The 23,405-nt window shown below is 42.6% G+C and overlaps 2 protein-coding genes and 1 long non-coding RNA gene across 16 annotated transcripts in view; 2 read left to right on the top strand and 1 right to left on the bottom strand.

Annotated features, from left to right (window-relative positions):
* The window catches only part of PRDM10 (PR/SET domain 10), a 45,011-nt gene extending 44,505 nt beyond the window's left edge, over positions 1-506 (bottom strand). For 5 of the 6 annotated variants that reach the window (XM_050983637.1, XM_050983635.1, XM_050983634.1 and 2 more), the window contains exon 1: positions 392-506. The gene's annotated coding sequence lies outside the window, so the exon portion shown is untranslated. The remainder of the gene's footprint in view (positions 1-391) is intronic. The other variant, XM_009097833.4, reaches the window with a different exon arrangement.
* On the top strand, positions 503-18,471 carry LOC108963219 (uncharacterized). 5 transcript variants are annotated; one of them, XR_003945092.2, is made up of 5 exons: positions 508-655; positions 10,899-10,953; positions 13,538-14,643; positions 15,778-15,843; positions 16,674-18,470. It is a non-coding gene; the product is annotated as an uncharacterized LOC108963219 (long non-coding RNA). The 5 variants fall into 5 exon arrangements; XR_007779492.1 differs by lacking the exon at positions 15,778-15,843 and having other exon boundaries at positions 507-655; positions 13,538-14,827; positions 16,674-18,471; XR_007779491.1 differs by lacking the exon at positions 15,778-15,843 and having other exon boundaries at positions 509-655; positions 16,674-18,469.
* Positions 18,472-18,854: 383 nt separating this feature from the next.
* APLP2 (amyloid beta precursor like protein 2) overlaps positions 18,855-23,405 on the top strand; it is a 50,118-nt gene continuing 45,567 nt past the window's right edge. For all 5 annotated transcript variants that reach the window (XM_009097834.2, XM_030232833.2, XM_009097835.2 and 2 more), the window contains exon 1: positions 18,855-19,014. In XM_009097834.2, coding sequence (XP_009096082.2) covers positions 18,931-19,014 — 84 coding nt within the window. In that variant the 5' untranslated portion in view covers positions 18,855-18,930. The remainder of the gene's footprint in view (positions 19,015-23,405) is intronic.

The following is a 23,405-nucleotide window of genomic DNA, read 5'->3' on the forward strand; positions in this document are numbered from 1 at the left end:
GAGAGGCAAAACATAGCTCCGGCAACCCCCGCCTCCCCCCGCCGCTCAGGTGCCGGGGTCCGGACCGTACCACGGAGGGAGGGGGGAACAAGGGTGGGGGCACCCCCTTCTTCCCGTGTCCGGGGCGCGTGGGGGTTCCCGGCTGGGGGGAAAGCGGACTGTACCTCTCCCGCGGGGTGTGGGGGGAAAGGGAATGAGTACGCCCTACTTCCTCTCCCCCCCACCCCTACGCCCCCCCCCACTGGCGGGAGCGAACGGTTTATCCCGGCCCCGCACCGCCAGCTCTGGGCGCCATCTTGGGTGCGACTAAAACAACAAGTCTAAAACCCCCGGCGGGTCCCCGCAGCGCTCCCGGGCCGCGCTGCCCTCCCGGACCGTCCCATCGCGTTACCTGAGGGGGTCCCGTGCGGGCGCCGCGCCCCGGCCGGTGCCGTCGGCCCCGCGGCGGCCCCTAACCCCCCCACCTGTCCTCACCTCACAATGGTAGCTGCAGAGCGGGGGGGGGGGGGGGGGGGGGGGGGAAAATGGCCGCCCGGGCCTGATTATCATAATCTGCCTGGCAACCAGCCGCGGCCTCGCGCGCTGATTGGCTGAAACTCCTCCGCCAGCCACGATGGGGCACAGAATTCCACAAGGAAAGGCTTGGAGCGCCCAGGTCAGGGGGCTGCGGCGCCGGGGGGGGGGGGGGGGGGGGAGCGGGGGACGACGGCGACACACACCCCGATCTGCAGGGGGGGAGCGGGGGGGGGGGGTCCTCTGCCTAGGTTTTTGCTCTCATTTTGGCTGCTGGCGGCCAATCAGAAGCCCTCTTTCATCCCCGCCAGGGATATCTCCGCCAATCAGGGCGCGCTTTTCATCGCGGCGCTCCGCCCCCGCACTGGGGGTGTGGGCGCCGCCAGCAGTACCCCCCTGCTGTCGGGGGTGGGGGGGCGCCCCCTGGTGGCCGGAAGGGGCAGGGCGGTGACACCTCCGACATCCCTCACTCCGACTTTCCCTGGACAGGTAGGGCTGGGCCGATCACCCGTTCCCTTCTGGATAAGGAGGTGACTGCCAAACTTCTCGTGGAATCCCATCCGCAATGCTGTGCAGCCTCTTCAGCGCTATCTGGCAGCCCCTTGGAGCATAATTACCTAAAACTGTGTCAAAACCAGTGGATTCTACTGGAATTTTACTTAAAGCTGAAACGTGAGCTATTTATATCTGTTGAAGGTCAGCCCATGAGGAAATACCCACTAAAGGGCTCCTTCTGCCTAAAACGTCCCTAAATAGTGCTCTAACTTAATTTTTTTGCTGGTAGATGTGTCTGAGTCTTAAATGTCTCCTCAAAGAAGGATAATACTATTGTTCAAAAATGTAACGCATTGGTGATTCCAGTGCGGTTACTGCCATATTTGTGTATAGTATTTATCTCTTTGTATTATGGTGGCAAGGAAAAACATCCCTTTCTTACCACTCATTTGCCATTAGCACACACTTGGGTAGCTCTTTAATCAAGTAGCTCAGTAGATATTTAAGCCAGACAATCCTGTGTTCAGGACCTTTTTGTTTTATTCTAAATGGCTTCATGGACTGTGTGTAAACCACTGTTCACTGCATTGTGGGCAGCTACAGATTCCTCAATGGGCCATTGTGGCCAGCTGACCAAAGCCCAGGAGGACAGATAGGAGAAATTTGGGTTAAATATTAATCACTACTTTTACAGAACTGGCTTTGCTCAGTCTCTGTGCTGGGAGAACAGCGAGAAGGTCAGATCTTGGTGCCACTAAATGTAACTCTCCATTAGGTCTGTCTTTTTAAAGCCTGGACTAGTCTTTTAAATTAAGAGCTGCTGTTGTAAGTTGAAATCATCCCCTGCTGTACTGACCCTGTTCCATGAGCAATCAAAATTTCAAAAACAGCCCACAGAAATCCAAATTTTCTAAACTGTGTTTATGAACTTGATATTAGAATGTTAGATATGGGTTTTAAACCTCAAATCAACAGAATTATTTTAATTTAGAAGCTTGTTCATTTTTTCCCCCCTAACTATACTTCTTTACATCTCTGGGCAATTCTCCTAATTTAAATTATGGGGCCCATGGATCCAATTTATTTCTCTGCCCCATAGAACCAGATTCAATTTCATTATACCTACTGAAACTTCAGGATAACAAGGAAGCACATAAAAGCAATCAAAACTGCTTTATTTCTTTTAAATTGTAAAACGTGCATGTATTACTTTTTAAAAAAAAAAAAATCAAAGTGCATTTTTTATTTACGTTTTCCAAAAGTCTCCCTAACATTTTTGAAGACTTGGTGGCTCTACCACAAGAGATGTAGTCCCATGGTGGTATACAGAACAGTGCCCTTTCCTGAAACAGGGCTCACGTTGAAAGTTGTTCCACAAGCTATTTATTTCCCTTTGTAGTCAAATCAGTGCAAGTTTGCTGTGGATGCACCAAAGCTGCCAGATGCTGGTCTGATTCATCCCCTGCAGTATCCGGCATCTGATGTAATGCATATTGTAATTCCCACATTTGATGTGTTGTTTCTGATGCTCCAGCACAGGCTTTGTTTCCCTCACAGCCTTGTGCTGGCAGAGAGAGAGGCCTTCACATGAGGTTAATTTACTTATTTCTAATATGCATAGTTCAAGTGAACTACATGAAATACCCCTCTTCACCTCCAGTCTGGAAGGGGCTGTAACTCTCCTGAAAATCCTCCTTTACCTGCTCAGCTCCCAGACTATCAGATCCATGTCTCCATCCCTGCATCATCTCATTTGGATGCTGCTGCTGCAGCAATTTCCCTCATCTGACAGAAACCGGTTCTGTCTCTTCCCTCTGGTGACTCCAACGTTAATTTTTCCACTAGTTCCCAGATGGAAGCATGTGTACTGACTGGCTTCTCCCCCCTTTTCAGATTCCAGGTGGAAAAGCACACTGGAACTCCACCCCATTTAATTTACTCATGAATATCTTTCTGCCCTCTTTTCCTTGGACTTCCTCACCCCTTCCTTTCACCTAGAAAAACCACTACTTAGTCTCTGCCATAAAAACAAGCCTCCCATACCTGGACCCTACTCCCTAAAGCTGCTCCCCAAGCCTTTCTCAGACCCCTAGACAGATTTTCTGGTTTTTCCCCATCCATATGGATGTTTCAGGTTTTGTTTAGGTTATTGGATTTTTCTCCATGACATAATCCCATTTTGAGGAACATATAGATTAAATATGACAAAGAAAAATACTCAAGTGCTCTAAACTCATTTGAGTTATAGAAGCAGCCATTGCCTCCCTGGCCCTGGTGACCTCTCAGTCTCATTCTGTGCATGACAAGTAGGTACTTAGGTCTAGATTCCCACATTAAACTTCACATGGAATTGGGCTATGCTTTGTGGCACCCACTTCCCACCTGCATGCAAGTCAGCAGCTGGCTGTGATTTAAAACTCCAATTGAGAAGATGGAAAAACTTCAGCTCTGCCCCTATGTCTGTTACATAGTGCTAAATTATAATGCAACTGAAATGTAATTACTTTTCCATCCTGCACAGAGAATACGAAACATTAATTCACTAGTTTAGAGTAAGCCACAATAAATTTACTTAAAGTGGCCTCATGTAAAACACATACAAGTACAATAAAGTTATTTTATTTTGGTTCTCAGGATTACTCCTCCCCCCCAAAAAATTAGTCTTTTTTTTTTAAAACATGCTGAATTAATCCCTTAAACTGCAAGAAAAAAAATGACTAAAACAAGATGAGGGTGTTGTAATAGTATCTACATCAACTCAAACATTTAAATTTTATTTTAAATTAAAAGCACCATTTGCTGAAGCATTTCACTTCATTCATTTACTATTGGCTCTCTTTTTGCCTGATTTGTCCCCAGCCAAGTGGCATTTATCCTCCAATTGTTAATAATAAAGAGGCACAAAAATAAGCCAGGAAACAACTTGCATCATTTCCTCCCCCCCTCCCCCCCCCGCTTATTTATACTGGTCATTTGGTAAAAAATACAGCAAGTTTTAGGAAAAGGCAGCTTTTCAGTTCACTGAAAATCTATTTAGCAAAGCTCTGCTGGGGTGTTAGGATAGGAAAAGTAAGTCCTGATGCCAAAATGCGTGCAGGGAAAATATTTTGCCACTTGCGCACCCATATCTCCCTGACTTCATTAGAACAATATTTATAAAGGCAGCTGCTGCTCCTGATGATGCCTTGACATCCCATAGTTTTAAGGAGACAAATCATCAGGGAGTTTGGCATATCACAGCTTCTGCTGCAAACTGTCTCTTTGCAAGATTCTGCAGGGTTAGAAAGGGATTTTTCCTTCTTGTGCTGAGCTGCTCCTGTAGAGCCCCAGCCTTTCCTCAGGCAGCATGTCATGGTTCCAGTCAGCCCGGTTTAGGTAAGTCCAGTAACTCCAGTGCAACCCAGTTCTTCTCTGCATTGCCAGACTTGTTCATTCTTGGAGCATTTCCCAGAAATCTGTCCTGGACAGATGTAGTTCACTTTCAAATCCAGGTCAGCTATTTCTTTAGCTGGGATTACTGTCCATTTAGTGCACACATTTCTTCTCTGGGAAGAATCTCAGCTACCATGATCCTGCCAGCACCCAACACTACCAGCTGATTTCCCACTGGAGTTCAGATGTCTCCATGACCCAGCCCTGGTTGTGTAGAAGCATTGTCACTAGTAGGAAATAATTTGTGCATCAATTGCAAAGAAACACAGAAGGTGTTTGGGTTTCCTTTCCATTATTCAGGCCAGAATGACTCAGGAAACTCTCCATGCTTTTTGATATTTCTGAGTTCACTAGAAAGTTAAACAAAGGTTTAAAATTCTCTATTGAAATTATTGCTCTGTTTAAAATTATAAAATAATTATTAAAATTATAGTGCATCATACAAGATTTCTATTTTTTCTAGAAGATTTGTCTCCAGCACTGGGAAAGGATTTGTTACAGCCTTTGACAACCTTTTTCAAATGTGATGACAGTCAGCTTTTCTCCACCTCTGTCAGGATAGCAGGGATCTTCAGAGATCTTCCTCCTGCTTCTGCATACATTTGGTAGAGGAATAAAAGAGGCTACATAAAACCACATTCAGTGATAACTTATGGTAGATGTTTAGACAGCAGCCACATTTTCTTTAAAAAAAAATTGTATTTTGAGACTTAATTTAGTACATATACTAACTCTAGACTCTGTTTATCTTGACTTTTTATAGAAGTGCTAAAAGTAAGTCTCCTAGCTGGGAAAATTCTGTATCCTTTTTCAGGATGTATAAGGATAAAAATATTTTTCTGTCAGATGGTCAGTCTTTCTCCTTCTGCAGAAGTTAGAAATTAGAATTCTGACCTTTGATGGATGTAGGAGCTGCCAGAGGGTTTCCAAGCTACCTCTGTGTCACAGACACCTCAGTTTATAAACTGAGCAGGCTTTCCCTGATGAGAAACAGACGTTTATTCTTGCAGTTTTGAACAAGAGACTAAAAACATCATTGAAGACAAGTTGGTTCTTTTTTCTAAAGTCTATTTCTACTTATTTCATGCCTTTTGAGTAGGGTCTTTATCCTTACCTGCAGTGTTTACTCTCCTGTTGTGTTTATAGACAGCAGTCGCATCCTCATTGAGGTTTGTTTTGTCAGACTACACAAACCATGTTTATTTTGTTTCCTTCTGTCTAGCACATTCCTCATTCCCAGCTGTCTACCCAGCCCCTTTGCTCTAGTGGGGCAACAGGGCTTTTACAGAGAAGATTTCATTAGAGATGATGCAGTTTTAGAAATTGATTGATTTTTAAGGGCAAAAAACATCCCCTGGGATAGCTCCAGCTCTTATCTAAATGTTTGGATGACCAAGTTTGTGGAAATATTCACCAGTTCCCATTCCATCCTTCAGCACCTATAGAAAATAACTAAGATTCATCTAGAGATGACATCCAGAGAGCATTCAAAAATAGAGGTCAGCAGGCAAGTTCAAGAGGACAAGGCAGACCTGAGTCCAAAATTAGAATCAAATTTGCATGTCATGATGTAGGCTGGTAATGAAAGTAAGACAAAATCTACAGCAATAGCACAGATTCAAGATCCATAGCCAATTACAGTTGATACTAAGCTAAACCCCAATACTCCTCTTGAATTACTCAGACAAGAAGCAATGGCCCTAAGCTCGGCTTAAGGAGGACTCCTGGGCTTGGTGGGGGGGTAGTCCCAGGTGAAGCTGCTTAGGATCAGGGGAACTTATTAGTGGCCTCTGAAGTCTACCTTAGTGGTGTACTGCTGCTCACGTGCTAAAGGTAGATCTTGGGCCTGATTTAACCATGGGTTCTTGGAGAAGTTGGTTTGGCTTTTTTTTCATAAAGGTATAAATCGAGCCTGTCTTAAATCTAATATTTGTTAACAGCTTATAGAACTGGTGCACAAAAAAGAAAATACAGTTGTGGTTGGATTTCTTTTTTTTTTCCTTAATTTTAAGTCTTTACTTACCACAGTCTTAAGTTCTTTAATTTTATATCATAACATTTTAAAAATCAGGTCTTTGGAAAGAAAAACACTGCTGACATTTTCTTACAGCATTCTGGGATTTTAAGAACCCCCCCCTTATGGCCTGTGGGTAGGGTTGTGTTGTTTGTCACCATCTTGAGGACGGAGGTTTCCTGTGTGAGTTCTGACGCTGCAGCAGGTGCTGTCTGAGCAGACCCTAGGACTGGTGTCATTTTGGACTACATTCAAAGTATTTTTGTAGCGTGGTTCTTTGCAGTCAGATGTGTCCTTCAAGAGAGTAGTTGTCTGGGTAGAAGAGAAATGTTTATTTAGTGAGTGATTAGTTTAAAGGAGGTGTCCTAGGGTGACGTTAGGATGCTGTTAACCCCATTTGTGTGTGTAATTTGTGCTGGATATTATGTTCTGTGCCTTTAAAACTGGCAGAGTGAGAGTTTTGTTTTGGGCCTCTTATCAGCCACTTGGCGAAACATACAGATAGCACCAGGACTTAGTGCTGCTTTTTTGCTTTTTGCCCTGTTTTTTGCTTTTGCTCTTGCTTCTGCTTTGCTTGTTCTTGCTTTTTCCCGCCACCTTCTCAGTAGTTAATTTAGCTAAACAGCCCAAATTCCTTTCTGGACTGTTCCCCCCCGCCACCACCCCGTTTGGACCTGCCGAACCTGCTCCGGACTGGGATTTAGAACACGGAGAGAGAGTTTACACTTTGTGGCTGCAGCAGCTGCCTCAGCGCAGGAGGGACTGATAACAGTGACCACCCCCAGGAGAGACTTTCTGAATTTGTCATCTCTTTCAGAGCGGTGAAAGAGTGGTGTCATCTGGTATTGTTCATTGTGTGTGCTGGGGGGTGCTGTGGTTGTCAAATAAACAGGTTCTTTCCACTTCTCTACGAGGAATTCTTCCCAAACCGGTTGGGGGGAGGGGCTGTGAGGGTTTGTTTTTTGGAGAAGCCCTTTTTGGGGATTCTCTCCCAAATTTGCCCTAAACCAGGACAGGAGGGAATGTTTTCCAACTTAACTGAGTTAGAATTTAAGTATATTCCACCCACACTGTAGACAGATATATGAATACCTTTGAAAACACCTGGTTTAGGAGAATAGGAGGAATCAAATGGAGCAAGTGCCAGGATTTTTCAGGGAGTTAATGCTGCCTTATCTCTGAAGCTGATAAAACCCAGATGATACCATTGCAGACAGCATTAAGATTGAAGCTGTGGCCTCTGCCTCGGTGCAGATGGCTACAAATAAGAAACTTCTGTAGTCACACAGACAGGGAAAACATTAGAATGTGCTGTTCAGGGGAAAAGCACAGAGCTGCCCAAAGCACGGAATGATGGCAGGGTTTCTGCTGTGCTTCAGTCAAACAACTCGGGAGGAAGGATACAGATACTGTAGCCTGGGAAGAAATAACAAATTTGCTTCCTCGAAATCTTTTAGTGAACAGAACATAAGCTTTTGAGCTAGTCTTTTTTCAGGAAATAATCCTCATTGTCAAAGTTCAGGTGATGTTATCCAGGTGCACCCAAATGTTATGTACTCCAGGTGTTTCCAGGCACCTGGCAAGCCTGATCCCAAACAAAGGTGGTTTTTTTTCAAAGCAGCAGATTTACATGGCTAAGTTACGACAGGACTTTGCATTTCTCTGCTATTATGGAATTTTTAAACTGTTGCTTTGAACTCCTGTAACTCCAGTTTACACATAGTGGAAAAATTCCAGATTTGCTTGCCTGAGCATGAGACTGCAGTTCACAATAAAAGATTTGCTGCAGTTCTAGCTGATAGTGCTAGTGTGTCCTGCATAATGTTGGGTTTGCTCTGCCTTCATTTTGTAGGGATCCCCCTGGAAACTTGTTTCCAGAGTTTTGCTGTTAAGAGAACAACTGATATTTCCCAGGGCTCTTAAATATGTTTGCTTGGGAAGGCTGTCTCTAAAGCCAGTACACCCCACTGGGAGCTCAGGTAGTATCTGGACTCTTTTATCAAAAGTTTATCAAAAGAGCCCAGACTGTGATCCCTGATTTCCAAAATGTGCTGCTTAGTGAATTTGCCTGAATAATAGAGCATGGTAATAGCAATGGCATTTCTCAAAGCAAATGCTGAGTATTTTTAATTAAGAAACTTGGCAGCTGCAGGCCCAGCCCCTCAGAAGCTGATTTTTACACTGAAATGTCTTTGCCACTGTGGTAAGATTATCTTGAAAGTTATTGTTATGGTTGCTGAGGTATTCAGGAAGGCAAAGAACAGGAATAGGCCTAAGATGACAAGGTCATTTTTCACTACATGGATCAGCTTGATATGGGCTGAATTAATTTCTCTGTCAAGTTCTGTTTCACCCAAGAATACCCTAAAAGTTGAATGAGCTTCTTCACATCCTAGTGGTTCTCCTCAACCTCAAAAGGCTGTAAATGCACAGAGAAGAGAAGCTGTGGCTTCCCCATCCCTGGAAGTGTTCACAGCCATGTTGGATGGGGCTCGGAGCAACCTGGTCTAGTGGAAGGTCTCCCCTGCCCATGGAAGGGGTAGAATGAGATGGGCTTTGAGGTCTCTTCCAATCCAAACCATTCTGGGATTCTGTGATTTCCCGTTTTCATCTTTGCACTCAATTCCACATCCTGGCTCCCCTTCACTGCTCTTTCCTCATTAATTCCCTGCAGAACTTTTAGGAACTGTGCTGGCAATGCCTATTTCTCTTTTTTCCCATCACTTACCTAGTTTTATTTTTACCTGTTCACTTTCTCATTTAGTGTTGAAAAAAGTATTTTAAATTTCTATCATTTCATTTAGTATAGAGCAACTGTAACACAGCAAAACCACATGGAAGGTGTAATTACGACTAAATGTCAATTCAGTATTTCTGTGACACCTGCTGGAAATTTATTTCCTTTCAAAGTTTTTCTCCAGGTTTTATTTCACAGCTGACATGTTGGTTGATAACAAAAATAAGAAATAAAAAGGAATTAAAGAGCCCTCTGCTGTACAGAATGCTGACTTCTCTCAGTGTGGAACACTCAATAGTGAATCATGCAATTTTTAAAAAGCGATTGGCAAACATTGGAGTTGAAGGTGGAAAAAGACATAATGTGCAATACTTTCTCTTCCCTGACTTTAAGAAACATCTTCCCAATGAAGATAACAACTTACATAGCCATAAAGTCATTTGAATCTTACTTTTCATTGCTGTACTTCTTGGATGCTCCTTTGGTAAATGATTTCCTGCCTTGTGCTAGATGCTGTTTCCATTCACAATAAAGTAACAGTCCTCTGTGAGTGATATCATAGTACCATACCACAGCACTTATTGTGACTTCTCAAATTTACCACACCAAAATACGTTCTTTGTTGATTGTTTGGGGACTTTCAGACCTAGGGTTTGACTGAAGTCAGTCTAACAAAAAAAAAAAAAAAAAAAAAAAAACAAAAAAAAAAAAAACAAAACCACCCCAAAAAACAACACCAACTAAAACAAACAAAACAAAACAACCCCAACACCAAACCAAAACAAAAAAACCCACACAAAAACCCCACAGAGCCTGGAGAACTTGGACAGTTTGCAATATGCAAGAAAAACATGGAAACAAAAAGAAGGGCAAACCCAAAAGTTTGGCTATTTGATACAGACAGAGGGAGAGCTTGAAATAAGGCTTGTGTAAGTAGTTGGTTTTTAGGTTTTGAGGTGGTACAAATATTTAATTACTGACCCTGCCAACAGACCTACCCATGTACTTTTTCTAGATGATCTAGCTGATGCTGGATCAGTACATGGTGTTGGTGAGGGGAACACCTGGCTTGGAGGCTGCTCCTCTTCCCCCCCGCCATGTGCTTCCTGGCCACAGCTCTGCACCCATGTGCCAAAGGAAGTGTATCCAAATACAAATAATTTCTAGATTATCAACCTGATCCCAGGTTTACACCTTTCTAAACATAGACCAGGAACTTCGCAGTTGCCTGCTGTGATCTGTAGTTTTTATCTCATGCTGATGCAGTTCCATCCTTTGCTGGGATAAGGTTTATGAAAACTGGTGGATGTGTTTTTGCCAGTGTCTGTGAGCATAGAAGGGATTCTTTTGAAGGGTTATGTAAAGATATATGTTCCAGAAGACAGAACAAATTGAAGGAATCTGGTTGAGTTACTTAAGGCCTGATCATGCAAGGAGTGGAGCACTCTGAATTTTAACTACAGATTAGAGCATTTGCATCACCAGGTCCCTGTAAGATTGCAGAGGTGTATCAAGGTGTGTGTGTATATGTGTTTAAGCATAAATTGATCTAAGGACATAATTATATATGCTGATTTTCTCCCCCATTAGAAGTAAAATGATAGCTGCGAAAAAGAAAGGGAGATGGAAGACTTTTGCAATTGGTTAGTGAACATTGATTTAACATCTTTGCTAAGCAGCTTTTTTTTTTTTTTGATTGCTTTTTAGCCTTCCCAGTTGACAAAGAATTGGCAAATGGGTCTGTCATCCAGCTGTGTTTTCAGTAAGTATGGAAAAGGTCTTGTTAGACATCTTAACAGAAATGAGGGTGTTATTTATCATACCCAGTAAAATATTGATGTGTTTAAATATGCTGATCTATGAGATTTTAGAAAATAGAAAACCTGGTCAAATTTTGCCCTTATTGTTGTCCACTGTGAGTGTGCCAGGTAGTACACTGAGGAAGAATTTAGTCAAAAGGACTTTTGAGGGAAACTATTAAAATACAGATAAATGAAGATGTCTGCTGACCCTAAGAATCTGCATTCATGTGACAAAGGATTCATTCTCACACTGCAGTGCTTTCTGATATATATTTTTGTATCATCATTTTCCATTCTAAATTAAGCTCTTAAATCCTAAAGGGGAATTAACTACCAGCCATTTGCATTTTAAAGTGAAAACTCAAACCTCAATAAAGTGCTCTACTTAAGACTCCTTTTCTGTAACTTAGCCAATGAGCTACATTTTGGTGGAGACTTTTGGGGAGGCAACCAAGTGACTGGGACAAGGCAGGAAAGTCTAGAGTTGGAGGAAACCTTGTAATTTACTTCCAAAAACACTGAATACACTGATATTGATGTGAAGCTGTCCTTCAAAATGGTGTTTTTCAATATTGTGGGGCAAAATGTCTTTAATGTTGGGGGAGAAAAGGGATCTTAAAGCCTTGGCAAGCTTTGAGTGGCAAAAGACACAGGCTGTTCTCTCTTCCTATGAGGGAAAACCATGGTAAAATAAAAGGAGCAACTTCAAATTCAGCCCTTTGTAAGATATGGGAAAAGACTATGGGAAAGTTGCAGGACAGGGACTTTGTTAAAGATCTCTCAGGAGCTGACTCAGCTTCTGAGAAAATATGATTCAGAAAGAGGCTGTTCTTCCCCTCAGGCCATGGGTTTGGGGTGGAAGTTGTAGGCGGTCCCCTCCTTCCCCTTGGAGACACTGGGATTCAGCTTCTACTTACATGTCCTAGTTCTTTTGAGCTGTGTCCTGCTCTTTGCCTTTATTCAACTGACACTGACTTCAAATACATGTATTTCTGTATTTCTTATCACCAAGAGAACCTATATTCAAACTTCTTGCTGCTTTAGGACTTTAAAACCTGCCAAAGCACTGCTAAATCTCATTCTTGTGGCACTCCAAAGAACTGTATTTTAAAGGTTATAAAAACCCTGGAGCACAATATGAAGCCTCTCTCTTTTGTAAGTCAGTAGTGCTGTAGAGCCCTGGGTGTACTTGGAGCACTGAAATAAAAAACTTGTAGAGCAAGGTCTGCAAATATGAATTCCTGTGCCTGGGAATTCCTGTATCCCACTGATTTTCCTGTGAAAAATTTTCCTTCTTCCATCATTTGAAGACCAGTGTGCTGCTTAGAAAAGACCCTATAGCTCCTTCCCAATGTCGGGTCTGGTGATAGTGCCAGAGGCAAAGCTGCAGGTCCTGTGTCTCCAGGTGTGCATTTCCAGCACCTAAAGTCAATATTCCTGTGTTGAAATAAGACGGATGACTTGGTGTTTGAGAACTGTGAGGCCCCCAAAGATGATTGTAACAGGAAATGTCTTAATATTTGTTTAAATAGAATGATGCAAACTGCAGCCTTCTGTGCTGATACCAAATTACAGTAAGGAGGGGATTTTTGGAGTTATTCTGCTTTTAAGTGCAACAGGAAAAAAAACCCACTTAAAGGTACCATGCAGCTGACGGAAAACTACAGTTCCCAGCAATTTGTCTTATCAGACATTATGTGTCTCCTAGACATTTTAAATTTCCTATTGCCTGTTCCTGTGTCATCACCTCATACACCCTGTTCTTGCAAACTGAGTAACTGCTCAAACAAGTGATTGGGGGTGAAATTAAAGGCGACTTTGGTGTGCTGTGAAACATCTTGTTAGCACAAGCAATTCCAGGATGCCTGATAGAACAGATGCTGAATCAGACCTGATTGCAGAGGGAGGAATCAATTTTTTGCTGTTGAATTACACTTATTTTCAAAGATGCAAATGATTCCACATTTATTCAGCAGGACAAGTCCTGTTGTTCATTGCTGTGCCATTTGTTACAATGATTTGGCTTTTAATCTACCAATGAATACTGAATGAAGAATTAAATCATGAATCAGATCTCTTCTGTTGCTTGCCAGTAACACAAGCCATTTTTATTTTCAATTTCAGGTTTCTTTTACAGTAGAGGACAAAAATAAATTATGAGTGAAAAGAAGTTAAAATTATTCTTCTCAAGCAAGTCTCCTGTATCAATGCTTAATCCTTCCATTATGTCTGATGTCATTAATCATTCTACTGTAATATTTGACACACTCATTTTTGGGACAAATGAGGATCTAATGTAAAAGCTGCAATAATACTGACTTATGTGTAACTGCAGCTAATTATGACATATTTGAATTTTCATCTTTCATTAAAGACCTCTATAAAATGAACAACCTTTCACACTGCTGAAATGACTGAGACAGGAAAGCAGAGGAGGGGTGAGGGAAGAAACACCCAAGGACAACAGAAGTAATCTCAGCACCATAATGAGCCAATATCAGTTGTTGATGGATTCTTTTTAATTGTGGGCTTTTTCTCTTTCAGGCAGCTTCTCTACCACAGCTGTGGGACTCAGCTTATTTAAGTTGTAATGGTTTGATTGCCTTGATTCATGAACGACTCATTCTGCCATCTTCAGAGGTTAAACATCGCTTCAGTCTTCCCAGGTGGACTAGAAGAGATAAAGGAGACAGGATGCCATTGCAGGAAGATATGTCTCACCAAGCAAGAGGATGAGAGTTGACTAAATATTTTCTGCAAAGCAGCCTCTCCTTCCTCTCTCCCCACTGCGTCTTCACTGTGCCTTTACTTGTAGACCTCTAGACCCTCAATCTTTTGAGTTCTCTGTGTCACGATCAATGTTTGTGTTCAGTTCCTTGGAGAAGCATCAGGAATTGCCCTGCCTTGAGATCCTGCCAGTGCTCAAAGCCTTGGATCCATCTGGAGAGAGAAAATGAGCAGCATAAATTCCCAGTTTGTGTATTAGCTAAAAAGGTGGTTAGTCTCTGCTATTTCTGTATTTGGGATCCTCAGTCTGAATGTGGGCTCATTACTCTATTGAATTATATATCAGAAGTAATTTCTTTTCCTGGGAAGTGAATACTGCATATGTGCAAATCCATTCCAAAATGGATTCCTTGTGTCTCTCAGATGTTGCTTTTGCCTTGGATAGTCTTCAGAAGAACAAATTGTCCGATGAAGTTCACCATTGGTTTTGCCCCTCATCTAGAATTAAGAGGAGATCATAGATTTAGCACATTTTCTGGATGCTGAGATTCATATGCAGAGTGTTGAAAGAGCAGCAGCTTTCCTTAGCAGCCACTCTCTTGTGCTGCCCTTAAGCATCCTGGATTGATGCATTTTTCATTTTCCAATGCAATTGAACCTTTCTGTGCTGGTGCATCAACAAAGCTGTAATATCTCCAAACCTAACAGATGGGTTATTCTTAAGTTTTCAGTTAGAGGAGTATTAATGCCAGGCTTGTTTCCTTAACAGTCTGTTATATGCTGTAGGCAAGAATTGTGCTGTTTGAGGTGAATACTGCACAAAATGCTGTGCAGATCTGCCCACTTCAGACATCTCAGTGGAAACCAGATGAATGACACTGTTTCAGGCATGGACCAGAGCAGTGGGAAAATGGCCAGCAAGAGTAAGTGTTTATTGGTATAATGAAGGGTAGATTTTCTCTGTTCCCTGCCAATCCCTTTTAAAGAAGTCTCTGAGCAGAAACAAAGGCTTGCTGTCCACCACCATTTACTTTGTCACTTCTTTTCACAGATTTCTGTGCTGTTTTTCTCATGTCTGCAGTTATTCCATCTATCCCTGGTTTTATGGTATGACCCCACTTGCAATGCATCTGTTCTTAGTTATTCTCCATCCTTTCACCCTTCTAAACTTCAGTGTATTCCCCTAGAAATCACCTTTTTGTTTTTAAGCTCCTGTCTGCCTCTCAAGGTTTCTGCATTTTTTGTTACCATCTTTCTATGGAGCATTTTTGTTCTCACTGTATAACTTAAGCCTAGTTTCTTCATCAGTTTCTTTCATCTCACTGCTGCTGGACTTCCTACATCTTGTCCCCACAGTGTCATTTTTAGTCACAAATGGAAGGCTGAGCTGCAAGGCTGCAGTAACCCTGGACTTCCACCCAGAAGTGCTGTAGCCAAATACAGATGTCCAATTCCAGACCAGCTTGGCAACCTTCTGATGTTATTTATGAGTCTGGAGAAATATTATGTCCCACAGGCACTTAAATAGCTGGATGTTGGATCAAGTTTGAGTTGGCTAATAACAGTTTTGCATTGCTTCCTGCCCCTTACACAGCCTTGATGATAGGTAAAGGTCTTGCCTTAAGGGCAGGATGGCTCCAGATGAGTTGTGGCAGTAAACATCATTTGGAGATCATAGATTTAGCAACTCCAGATGAGTTGTGGCAGATGGGCATCATTTGTGCACTATATTTCCTAGTAGCACTGCTTAGTATTTCTTATACTGAATTGTGTTCAGCAGTAGTAATTTTGGAGTATGATTATAATTCTCCAATAGTAAGCAATAGGGAGTTCTTTACTTAATCCCACCACATTCTTTAGTTGTTTCTAATGTCAGTTTGCATTCTACCTCCTAAAACACAGATTGACTCAATTCTACCTCTGCAAGCTCTACCTTGCACATACCTGTCACACAGAACTAGTACAAATTATGCAATCCCCCCTTTAAATCTTCAATCAAGTTTAGCCGTGTAGTATTACAATTCACTGGCTAGACTAATTTTACACTTTAATTTCAGGAATTTAAGAGAATGGTGGGAATCTTCAAAGAAGATTTCCTCACTTCTCCTGAACTCATTCTCCAGGTATTGAAAGGATCTCAATGCATCAATTTGCTAAAGTTGCTGCTTTAATGAGAGACTTTAATGGTACCAGGTGCATTCCTTGATGACTTCTGTTTGCTCTTTTTATCATGAATTTAACATTTCTCTTTCAGAGCACATTTTTGCAATCATAAATATGCTTTTTTTGTTTACACAGTTATGGTCTTGCAAGTGAAAAGGGGCAGAGATGTTCACTTGAAACATTTCTTACAGAATAAACATTGGCAGCCAAAGGTGAGGATGAGATTCTCAGTGCTTCATTAGCACTGATGTCCTGGAAAAGGGCACTAAGAGCTCCAGAACTTGGGTAAAATGGGATTCTTGGAAGTAAATGTAAGCTGTCGCTTACCTTACAGGTTTAACAGCAGGAGAGGTGTCTTAGGGAATGCTGCAGCCTTGCAATATTGATTCTAATTGGTGCTGTTGTCACAGGCAACAGACAAGTACCAGTGCTCACCTGAAATAGACCTGTGCACTGAATTAAATACGGTGATAATGTCACCATGCCTGCAGTGACCTGTGTGGACAGGTGGCTGAAAAAAGCCATCCTCAAAGCCTTTCCATGCTGAAAGCCTTTGGGTTTTTTCCAGCTGATGGAATACCATTTGCATATTACTGGATGCTCTTATCTCAATCTCTCTCCCTGCCATCCTGCAGTCTTATGAATTTAGTTGCATGTAGAGCTCCTGATCATCACCAAGGAATGACCAAGGTCTGGGAGATAAAACCTTTTTTTCTGGGGACTTTTTGTCCTGGTAGGACTGATCTCTGCATGACAGTCTTCAAACTTTGATTTCTCACTTGCTTTTTAGGTAGTGAACTGAGCAGTGATGGCCTTGCTCTTGAAGAAGAATATCCTGTGTTGCAGCCTCGCTGCAGAACTTCAGTTCTAACACCCTGGTATATGTACAGTGCAGGACTAGTAGCAGGTGACAATGCAGCTAAGGTTGTACCTCATACTTACCAGAGAGACTTCTCCAAGAGTCACCAGATTTAAAGGTTTTCAGAAAAACAAGGATCACACTGTTGGAGTCAGTGCTGTGAACATAAATTCTCACCAAGCACCATGTAAATATTAAAAGTAAATTAATTTTTGTAGCACTTAAAATACTATATAAATTCAACCTTGAATGAAAGTCCTATCCCAAAGATTTATAAAGAATGTTATGAACAAAAAAAGGGTTACCCATTTTTTTTCCAAAAGTAAAGTTGTAGAATTACAAGTTTCATCAGTTCTGGCAGAAGAGTGCTTTTGTTAGCTGCTTGTTGTAATCACATGTTAGTATCAGGTCGTTAGCCATCTATGGTTGAAAATTCACTCTATTGTATCAGCATCACCCTGCTTGTGGCCAGGTGGGAGGATGGCATCCCCCCCCAAATGGTAGAGAGGAGGGGACCAGGAGTTGATATGCAGATGAGTTTAGAGCCAAAATGCAATGGGGCAAGCCCCCATTCCAAACGCAATTAATAAACCCCTAAACCAGCGAGCCAGTATGGAATTCAGAGATCAAATTGGTCTCTAGACATCAGGGGTGAGGTGAGAAGCCAACAGAGACTCTGAAAACCTTAATGGCCCCTCACCACAACTTTGGAAGATGTTGGTTAGAGCCAGGACTCGAGGCTGCCAACCCAATATTGGGCTCCTGGAGTGTATACCCCTACCTGCTCTTGTGAGGCTGGACCCCCAGCTCTGTCCCCTGGTGGACAAAGCTGCATTTGCCTCCTCTTCCAGGGCCCTCCTGGGAGCTGCGATGGTGAACAGGGCCTCCCAACCTTGAGCTGATCACTGTTAACAAAGGCATCAAAAAAGGGAGAAAAATCTCCTGCCCTATTTACTTCAAAGAACTTGTACATTTTGGACTGGGGAAAAAACAAAAAACAAACCCTCCTTTTTAAGTAAAGAAAAAAGCCTAACTCAGAATGTCTTGTTATTTACTTCTGTATTCATATTGCACATCAGAATACTTACATAAAATGTGCCAGTTTTCAAAAGCAACTTGTTACTCTGTTTTTCAGCTGAACTTGGCCAGGCTAAAAAGAGAATTATATATGCCAGAGGATGTAAGGGTTTACAAATAGTGTAACAAAGAGAGTATAGTAAGTGACCAGTGGACCAGTCAGCAATTTTAATTAAAACTGGGCTGCTTATTGATCTGTTGTGCAGATTCACCCCATCTACAACATTTCAGCAATGTTCCTAATTCAGAAAACAGCGCTTTTAAGAGCCATAAAGAATATCAAAGTTAAGAATGGAAATGTTTTGTAACTGGGACATTCTATGCTAAGATCTTTTTCCATCTCATTTAAGCACCTCACATATCTTCACAAAAAAATGAAAGCAAATATATGAATTCTATAGGATAGTCTGTCCTGGTCTAGTGGAAGGTGTCCCTGCATATGGGGCCTGGAACGAGATGAGCTTTTCCAACCCAAACCATTCTGTGATTCCATGATATTGCTTTTCTACCTTAATGCCAATGGGTTCACCGCATGTCAGTGTGAAAAAAGTCCCAACAAGTCTAAAATATATTGGTATTTTTAAAGATCTTATGTTCTTGAAACCAGTGGGATCTTTGGCAGTTGCATCTTCAAGGTGGGCATTTGTCATCCCTGAACTAATTAACCTACATTTCCATTGGGAAAACCAAGGAAAGTACTAAAAAGGGGCTAATAAATGCTCTGCACAGGTATGGAAGGTCTGTGGTATCTGCAACTGCACTTGGTAGATCTGCTTTGTTCCTGAAGGTGCCCGCTCTGCCCCGCTATGCGGAGTTTCCCCCGGGGGCTGGTTTCTGTAGCAGCCCAATGTGTTGAGGCCCGCCCGCCCACGCCACGCCCCAGCCCTAACTGTGCCCCCACGGCTCCAGTCCGCCCCGGCAGCCATTTCCCGCCGGGGGGCGGCTTCACCTGCCGTGCGCCTCGCCCCATTGGCTGGTAGCGTTGCGGAGGTGCGGCTATCTGCCGCCTTTCCATTGGCGCGTGTGGCTGTCACTCTAGGCAGAGGCGTGGCCTGGCGAGGCGGGTCCCCGCAGGGACGCTGCGGCCGCAGTTGCGCTGGGGCGGCGGCGGATGATGGCGCCGGCGATGGCCTCCGCGCTGTTGCTCCTCCTGGCGCTTCTCGGGCCCGCGGCCGCGCTCGCCGGATACATCGAGGTGTGTGAGGGGTGCGAGGGAGAGGTGCGGGGGAGGGTTCCCCTGGGGTACCCGATGCATAGGTGGGAGGAAAGCGGGATTCGGGGTGTCTCGGCTTGTGTGGAGCCACCTGGAGATTGTCCAGCGTCTTCGAGACATTCCCGGGGTGATGAATTCGTATTTTACCGGTGTTTTCGCGAAAGCCGTATTCCTCTGGCCGCTCATCTGGACGGGAAGCTCCGTCTCACCGGGATGCTTGGGGCTGGTTTTTTGGGGACGTGACCTCGGCGTTCTTGGCATGGGAACAGGAGCGGCCCGCTTCTGGGTCCAGATGGGTCCAGAAGCATTGAAGCCTCTTAGAGGGCTATTTCCTGGAGAAAAATCTCGGTTAAACAAATATTTTTGGTTGGTGATGGGTCCAAAATAAATCTTTGGGTTGGAATTGGTACCTCGGCTTTCGGGGAAGATTCTTCAGCCAATTGTAAAGGCTATGCATTTCATATAGAAATGCCTTAGATGCCCGTAGGAGTCTGTGTTTGTATGTGTGTGGATATATAAATACACACGCACACATAAACGAGTAAATATTACTTTTATATGTACGAAACACGTATTATATTTGCATATATGAAAATAACTGGACAAGGGAAATTCCAACTTTATCCTGAATCTAAAAGCTCAGTGTAATCTAGCTCTCCAAACAAGATGAGTAGGAGAAAATCTTAGGAGTTTAAAAACTTGATACTATAACTTCTCTTATTAGAGGGAAGGAGCAAAACAAGGAGCTACGTATGTGCTGAGCTTGAGAAAGGGCAAGTAAACAGAGTTTAATAATCTACGCCTGAATATTGTTTGGTAATGCAAAACAGTTGCATCAGTCTCATGGAGGTTCTGGGTTATTTAGGGCTGGATAAAGAAAAGGCTTGTGGCTGTTTTTGAATGGCTTGATTTGAAAGCTTACAGTAAATTTTAGCAAGCTTGGTTAAGCAGAGCATCTCTCTCAGTGTGATGCAAAAATCCAAAGCTGGTGGTAATTCCTAACTGGCAGTTAAATTGGATATTTTTTTATATATGTTGTATAAAGTTGTTCTAGTCCATGATTTCTGCTTGTTTGGTTGCTATTGACGAATACTATTCCACATAATTTGTACCAATCCTTTTGTTAAATTTCGGTAAATAATGGAACATGGTTGATAACTATTTGTAGAACAACTCGTGGGGAGGTTATCTTGCAGGAAGGATGGTGGAGCTGCTCTGCGGGCATGGAGCTAATGCCCAGATCAGGTTACTTGGCATTGCCTTGGTGGCAGGGGACTGTCTGATGCTACATCCAGTCTCTTGCACCTGTTTGGCAACTCCTCCAGCTGTAGGTCACTTCCTCTCTTACATCCGAGACAGATTTGGCTGCTATGCACTTCCCTTCTGAAATGTGCTGCTTAGGGACATGTGCCATGAAAAATCAGCTTGGAAAACAAATCTAGCTGTCATTTTATTCCAAAGCCTGGTGTCTGTGTGATGAAACAGATCCCAAGTTTTGGCTGTCCCTGGACTGGCAGAGAGGGAGAGCAGCTGTGTCACACGTTGAGGGGCCAGTAGCCCCGGAGAGGGGGTCACTGACCTTTTAGAGAAGGATTAAAATGAAAATGTTCCTGCAATTCAATTTGCATCCTCTGAAGGCATGATAGCCACCTTCATCTGCTGGCATAAAATGTCAACTGTGGCATTTTAATCCTTATTTTTGCTGCATTCTTTCCCATTGTCTTGGCATTGGGGGGACTGCAGCTCTCAAGTCTTTATTGCTGTCAGATTTGCTCAAGAACCGCTCTCGATGCAGAGCTTAGGAAGTTAATGGTTTTGTTCTGGGTTTTAGACTGTGGTCATTACTGGATTTTATCAGATAATGTGATGAAAAATATGCAAGCAATTGGTTTTTTAAATAATCAAGATGCCATTTGAAAGTTATGGAGAATGTGTAAAAATGTCTGCAGTTACTAGTTCAGCTGGATTGGCATGGTCCCATTAGGTGGATTTTCTGTCTCTTTATTATCTGAGCTCCCATTCCCTGTCCCTGGAACACCCAGTAATCTTCTTATCAACTACAATCTGTTTTTCTTTCTGTGCAGGACAGAGCAAGTGGCAGTTTATTTTTTTCTCTTAAAGTATTGTATCCAAACTCTTGACTAGGGCGTTCCCAAGGATTGGTGCTGGTGGCTGTCGGTCTCCCTTTGACATCATAGTGTGGGGATGGCTGATAACCTCTGCCAGTCTCTCTTGCAAATGAGTATGAATAGGAGAGTTTAGAGAAATCATGGATCCCAGCAATTAATATGTTTTTTTTCATAGCAGTATGTGTCTGAATTTTGCTTGTTTTGCTTGTGAAGTCCCCAGGAAACTCAAACAGTACACTGATGCCAACTGGAAAAAAAAAATAAATCTATGCTAATTAGATCTGTATTCCAGTGATAAACTACTTTTGCTGTGCCCTCAAGACCGTTGAAGGTGCAAAGTTTTTTTTTATTACATAACCTTTTTGTCTAATCAAATCAAAGGCAATGCAGACTTGATATGGCTTTTTTTAAATAAGGTTTGGTATTTTTCCAAAGCTCTCTTGGATGCTTGCATCTGTTACCTGCCTGCTCAAGTCACGAGGATTTGGGGGAGGGAGGGGGAAAGGGTGTGTTTTGCAGCAGAATTTCATGCTATTATTTTTGTCTTGTATTGCTTAAATTCTCCCTGACAAAAATATCAGCCGTGTGCCATTTCTGCAGACCTTGGGGACTTCTAATTGCCTGCGGCATCGAACAAAGAACTCCACCTAGGGAAATTTCCACTTTGGTGTTTGAGTCCTGAGCAGAAACAGTTCAGGAAAATTCCAGTCTTGAGCCTGTGGCCTTTAGTTTGCTCTCAGTTCGCAAAACTTTACTTCCTGGTGTTAGGAAATACAGCTTCCTATGAAGGTGATTCTATGCAGTGCCTCTTCTAAGCTTCAATAAAAGCTCATCTGAAACAAAGATATGGAAATAAAGCAAATCTGATACTGCGGGGGTGCTCTGGATTTTCTGCTGCATTGTAGGATGGCACGTGATGGTAAGTGCTTCTTTTTGGAGGATGCCTTCAGCTCTCCTTGTTTCACCTGTGAAATAATTATCACCTTATTAAATGTTATTTAGGCATTAGTAGCTCTACCAGGGATTGAATGAGTTTTTTGTTAATGTGGTTGTTGCATCACCTGCAAGTAACTAAAAAACTGTTCTGTAGGTGGCTTTAGCCGTGTTATAATTATGCACTCCTTCTCCTCCAGCTCCTCCTGGGAGTGCAAGGGGGGATTAGTGCAGTTCCCTGTGCTCTGCTCCAGTTGTGCTTCTCTCTAGATGTGCCTTGTAAAACTTCTGCCATTGCTTTTCCCTGTGTGTGTCTTGGAGGTGTATGAGCTCAATCTTGGAAGCATAAGTCACTTGACTGCAGCCTCTGCTTCTACACTTGTACTTAAACCAAAGCCTTGTTCACTCAGGTGAAAATAGAAGAGAATTACACCATCCCCACCTATTTCTTGTTAGAAGGCAAAGCCTTTCCCGTTCTTTTTTTACACTTTGGCATTTCACACTCTGCTCTCTAACTCCTCAGGCTTTCGAAATTGATGCAATCCCTCAGACTCTTGCTCTTGTGCTTCTTCTGTGCAGTAAAACTTGCTGTGCTTTTAAGTTCAGACAGTCAGCACCTCTGAAACATGGTGTTAATTTAAGATTATACTTGCTCTTAATTGGAAGGCTTTGAATACTCACAGTGGCCTAGAAACCCTTCTGGTGAGGCTCCTAATGCAGAACTGTACTTGAAATTGCAAGATTAACCCCCTTTTTTTTCTTCCTCTCCTCTAAGCTGTTGTCTGCACCCATTATGTGCATGTTCTGCTTTCTCTACTTGCAGTGTGTTTGTCACAGTGAAATGGCATCTCCTACTGCAGATTTTACTGAATACCTTACATGGAGTATTTAGGGCTCTGTGACTATGCATTAACTATATTACTGTTATCATTTGTCTTTGGGTATTTTCCTTTTCAGCTTTTTCCTATAGGTGCCAGTAAGTCTCAGGTTTGTGGGGAGAAATAGGTTGACATTATTGTGCATAAAAATTTACAATTTTTCCAAATGTAGATATATACTTATTGTGTGCTTACTAGTGTGAGTTACAAAGTAGTAAGAAAGAAGATAAGAGTAGAGTAAATTGTCAGGTTCGTTTTACTGTGAATTATCCAAAATGACATGTTTTTTCTGCTTTGGAGGGGTTGATAGAAGTAACTTTAGCCTGTTAATGCTGTTACTTCTATAGGGCAAGTGATTGGTGCTGTAGGAGCAGCACTCTCACTCCTGAGGGGTGGTGCACAGAGAAAAGTTTGGGAGGCATAATTTGGCTGG

This window comes from Serinus canaria, chromosome 24, assembly GCF_022539315.1.
Source record: "Serinus canaria isolate serCan28SL12 chromosome 24, serCan2020, whole genome shotgun sequence".
NCBI lineage: Eukaryota > Metazoa > Chordata > Aves > Passeriformes > Fringillidae > Serinus > Serinus canaria.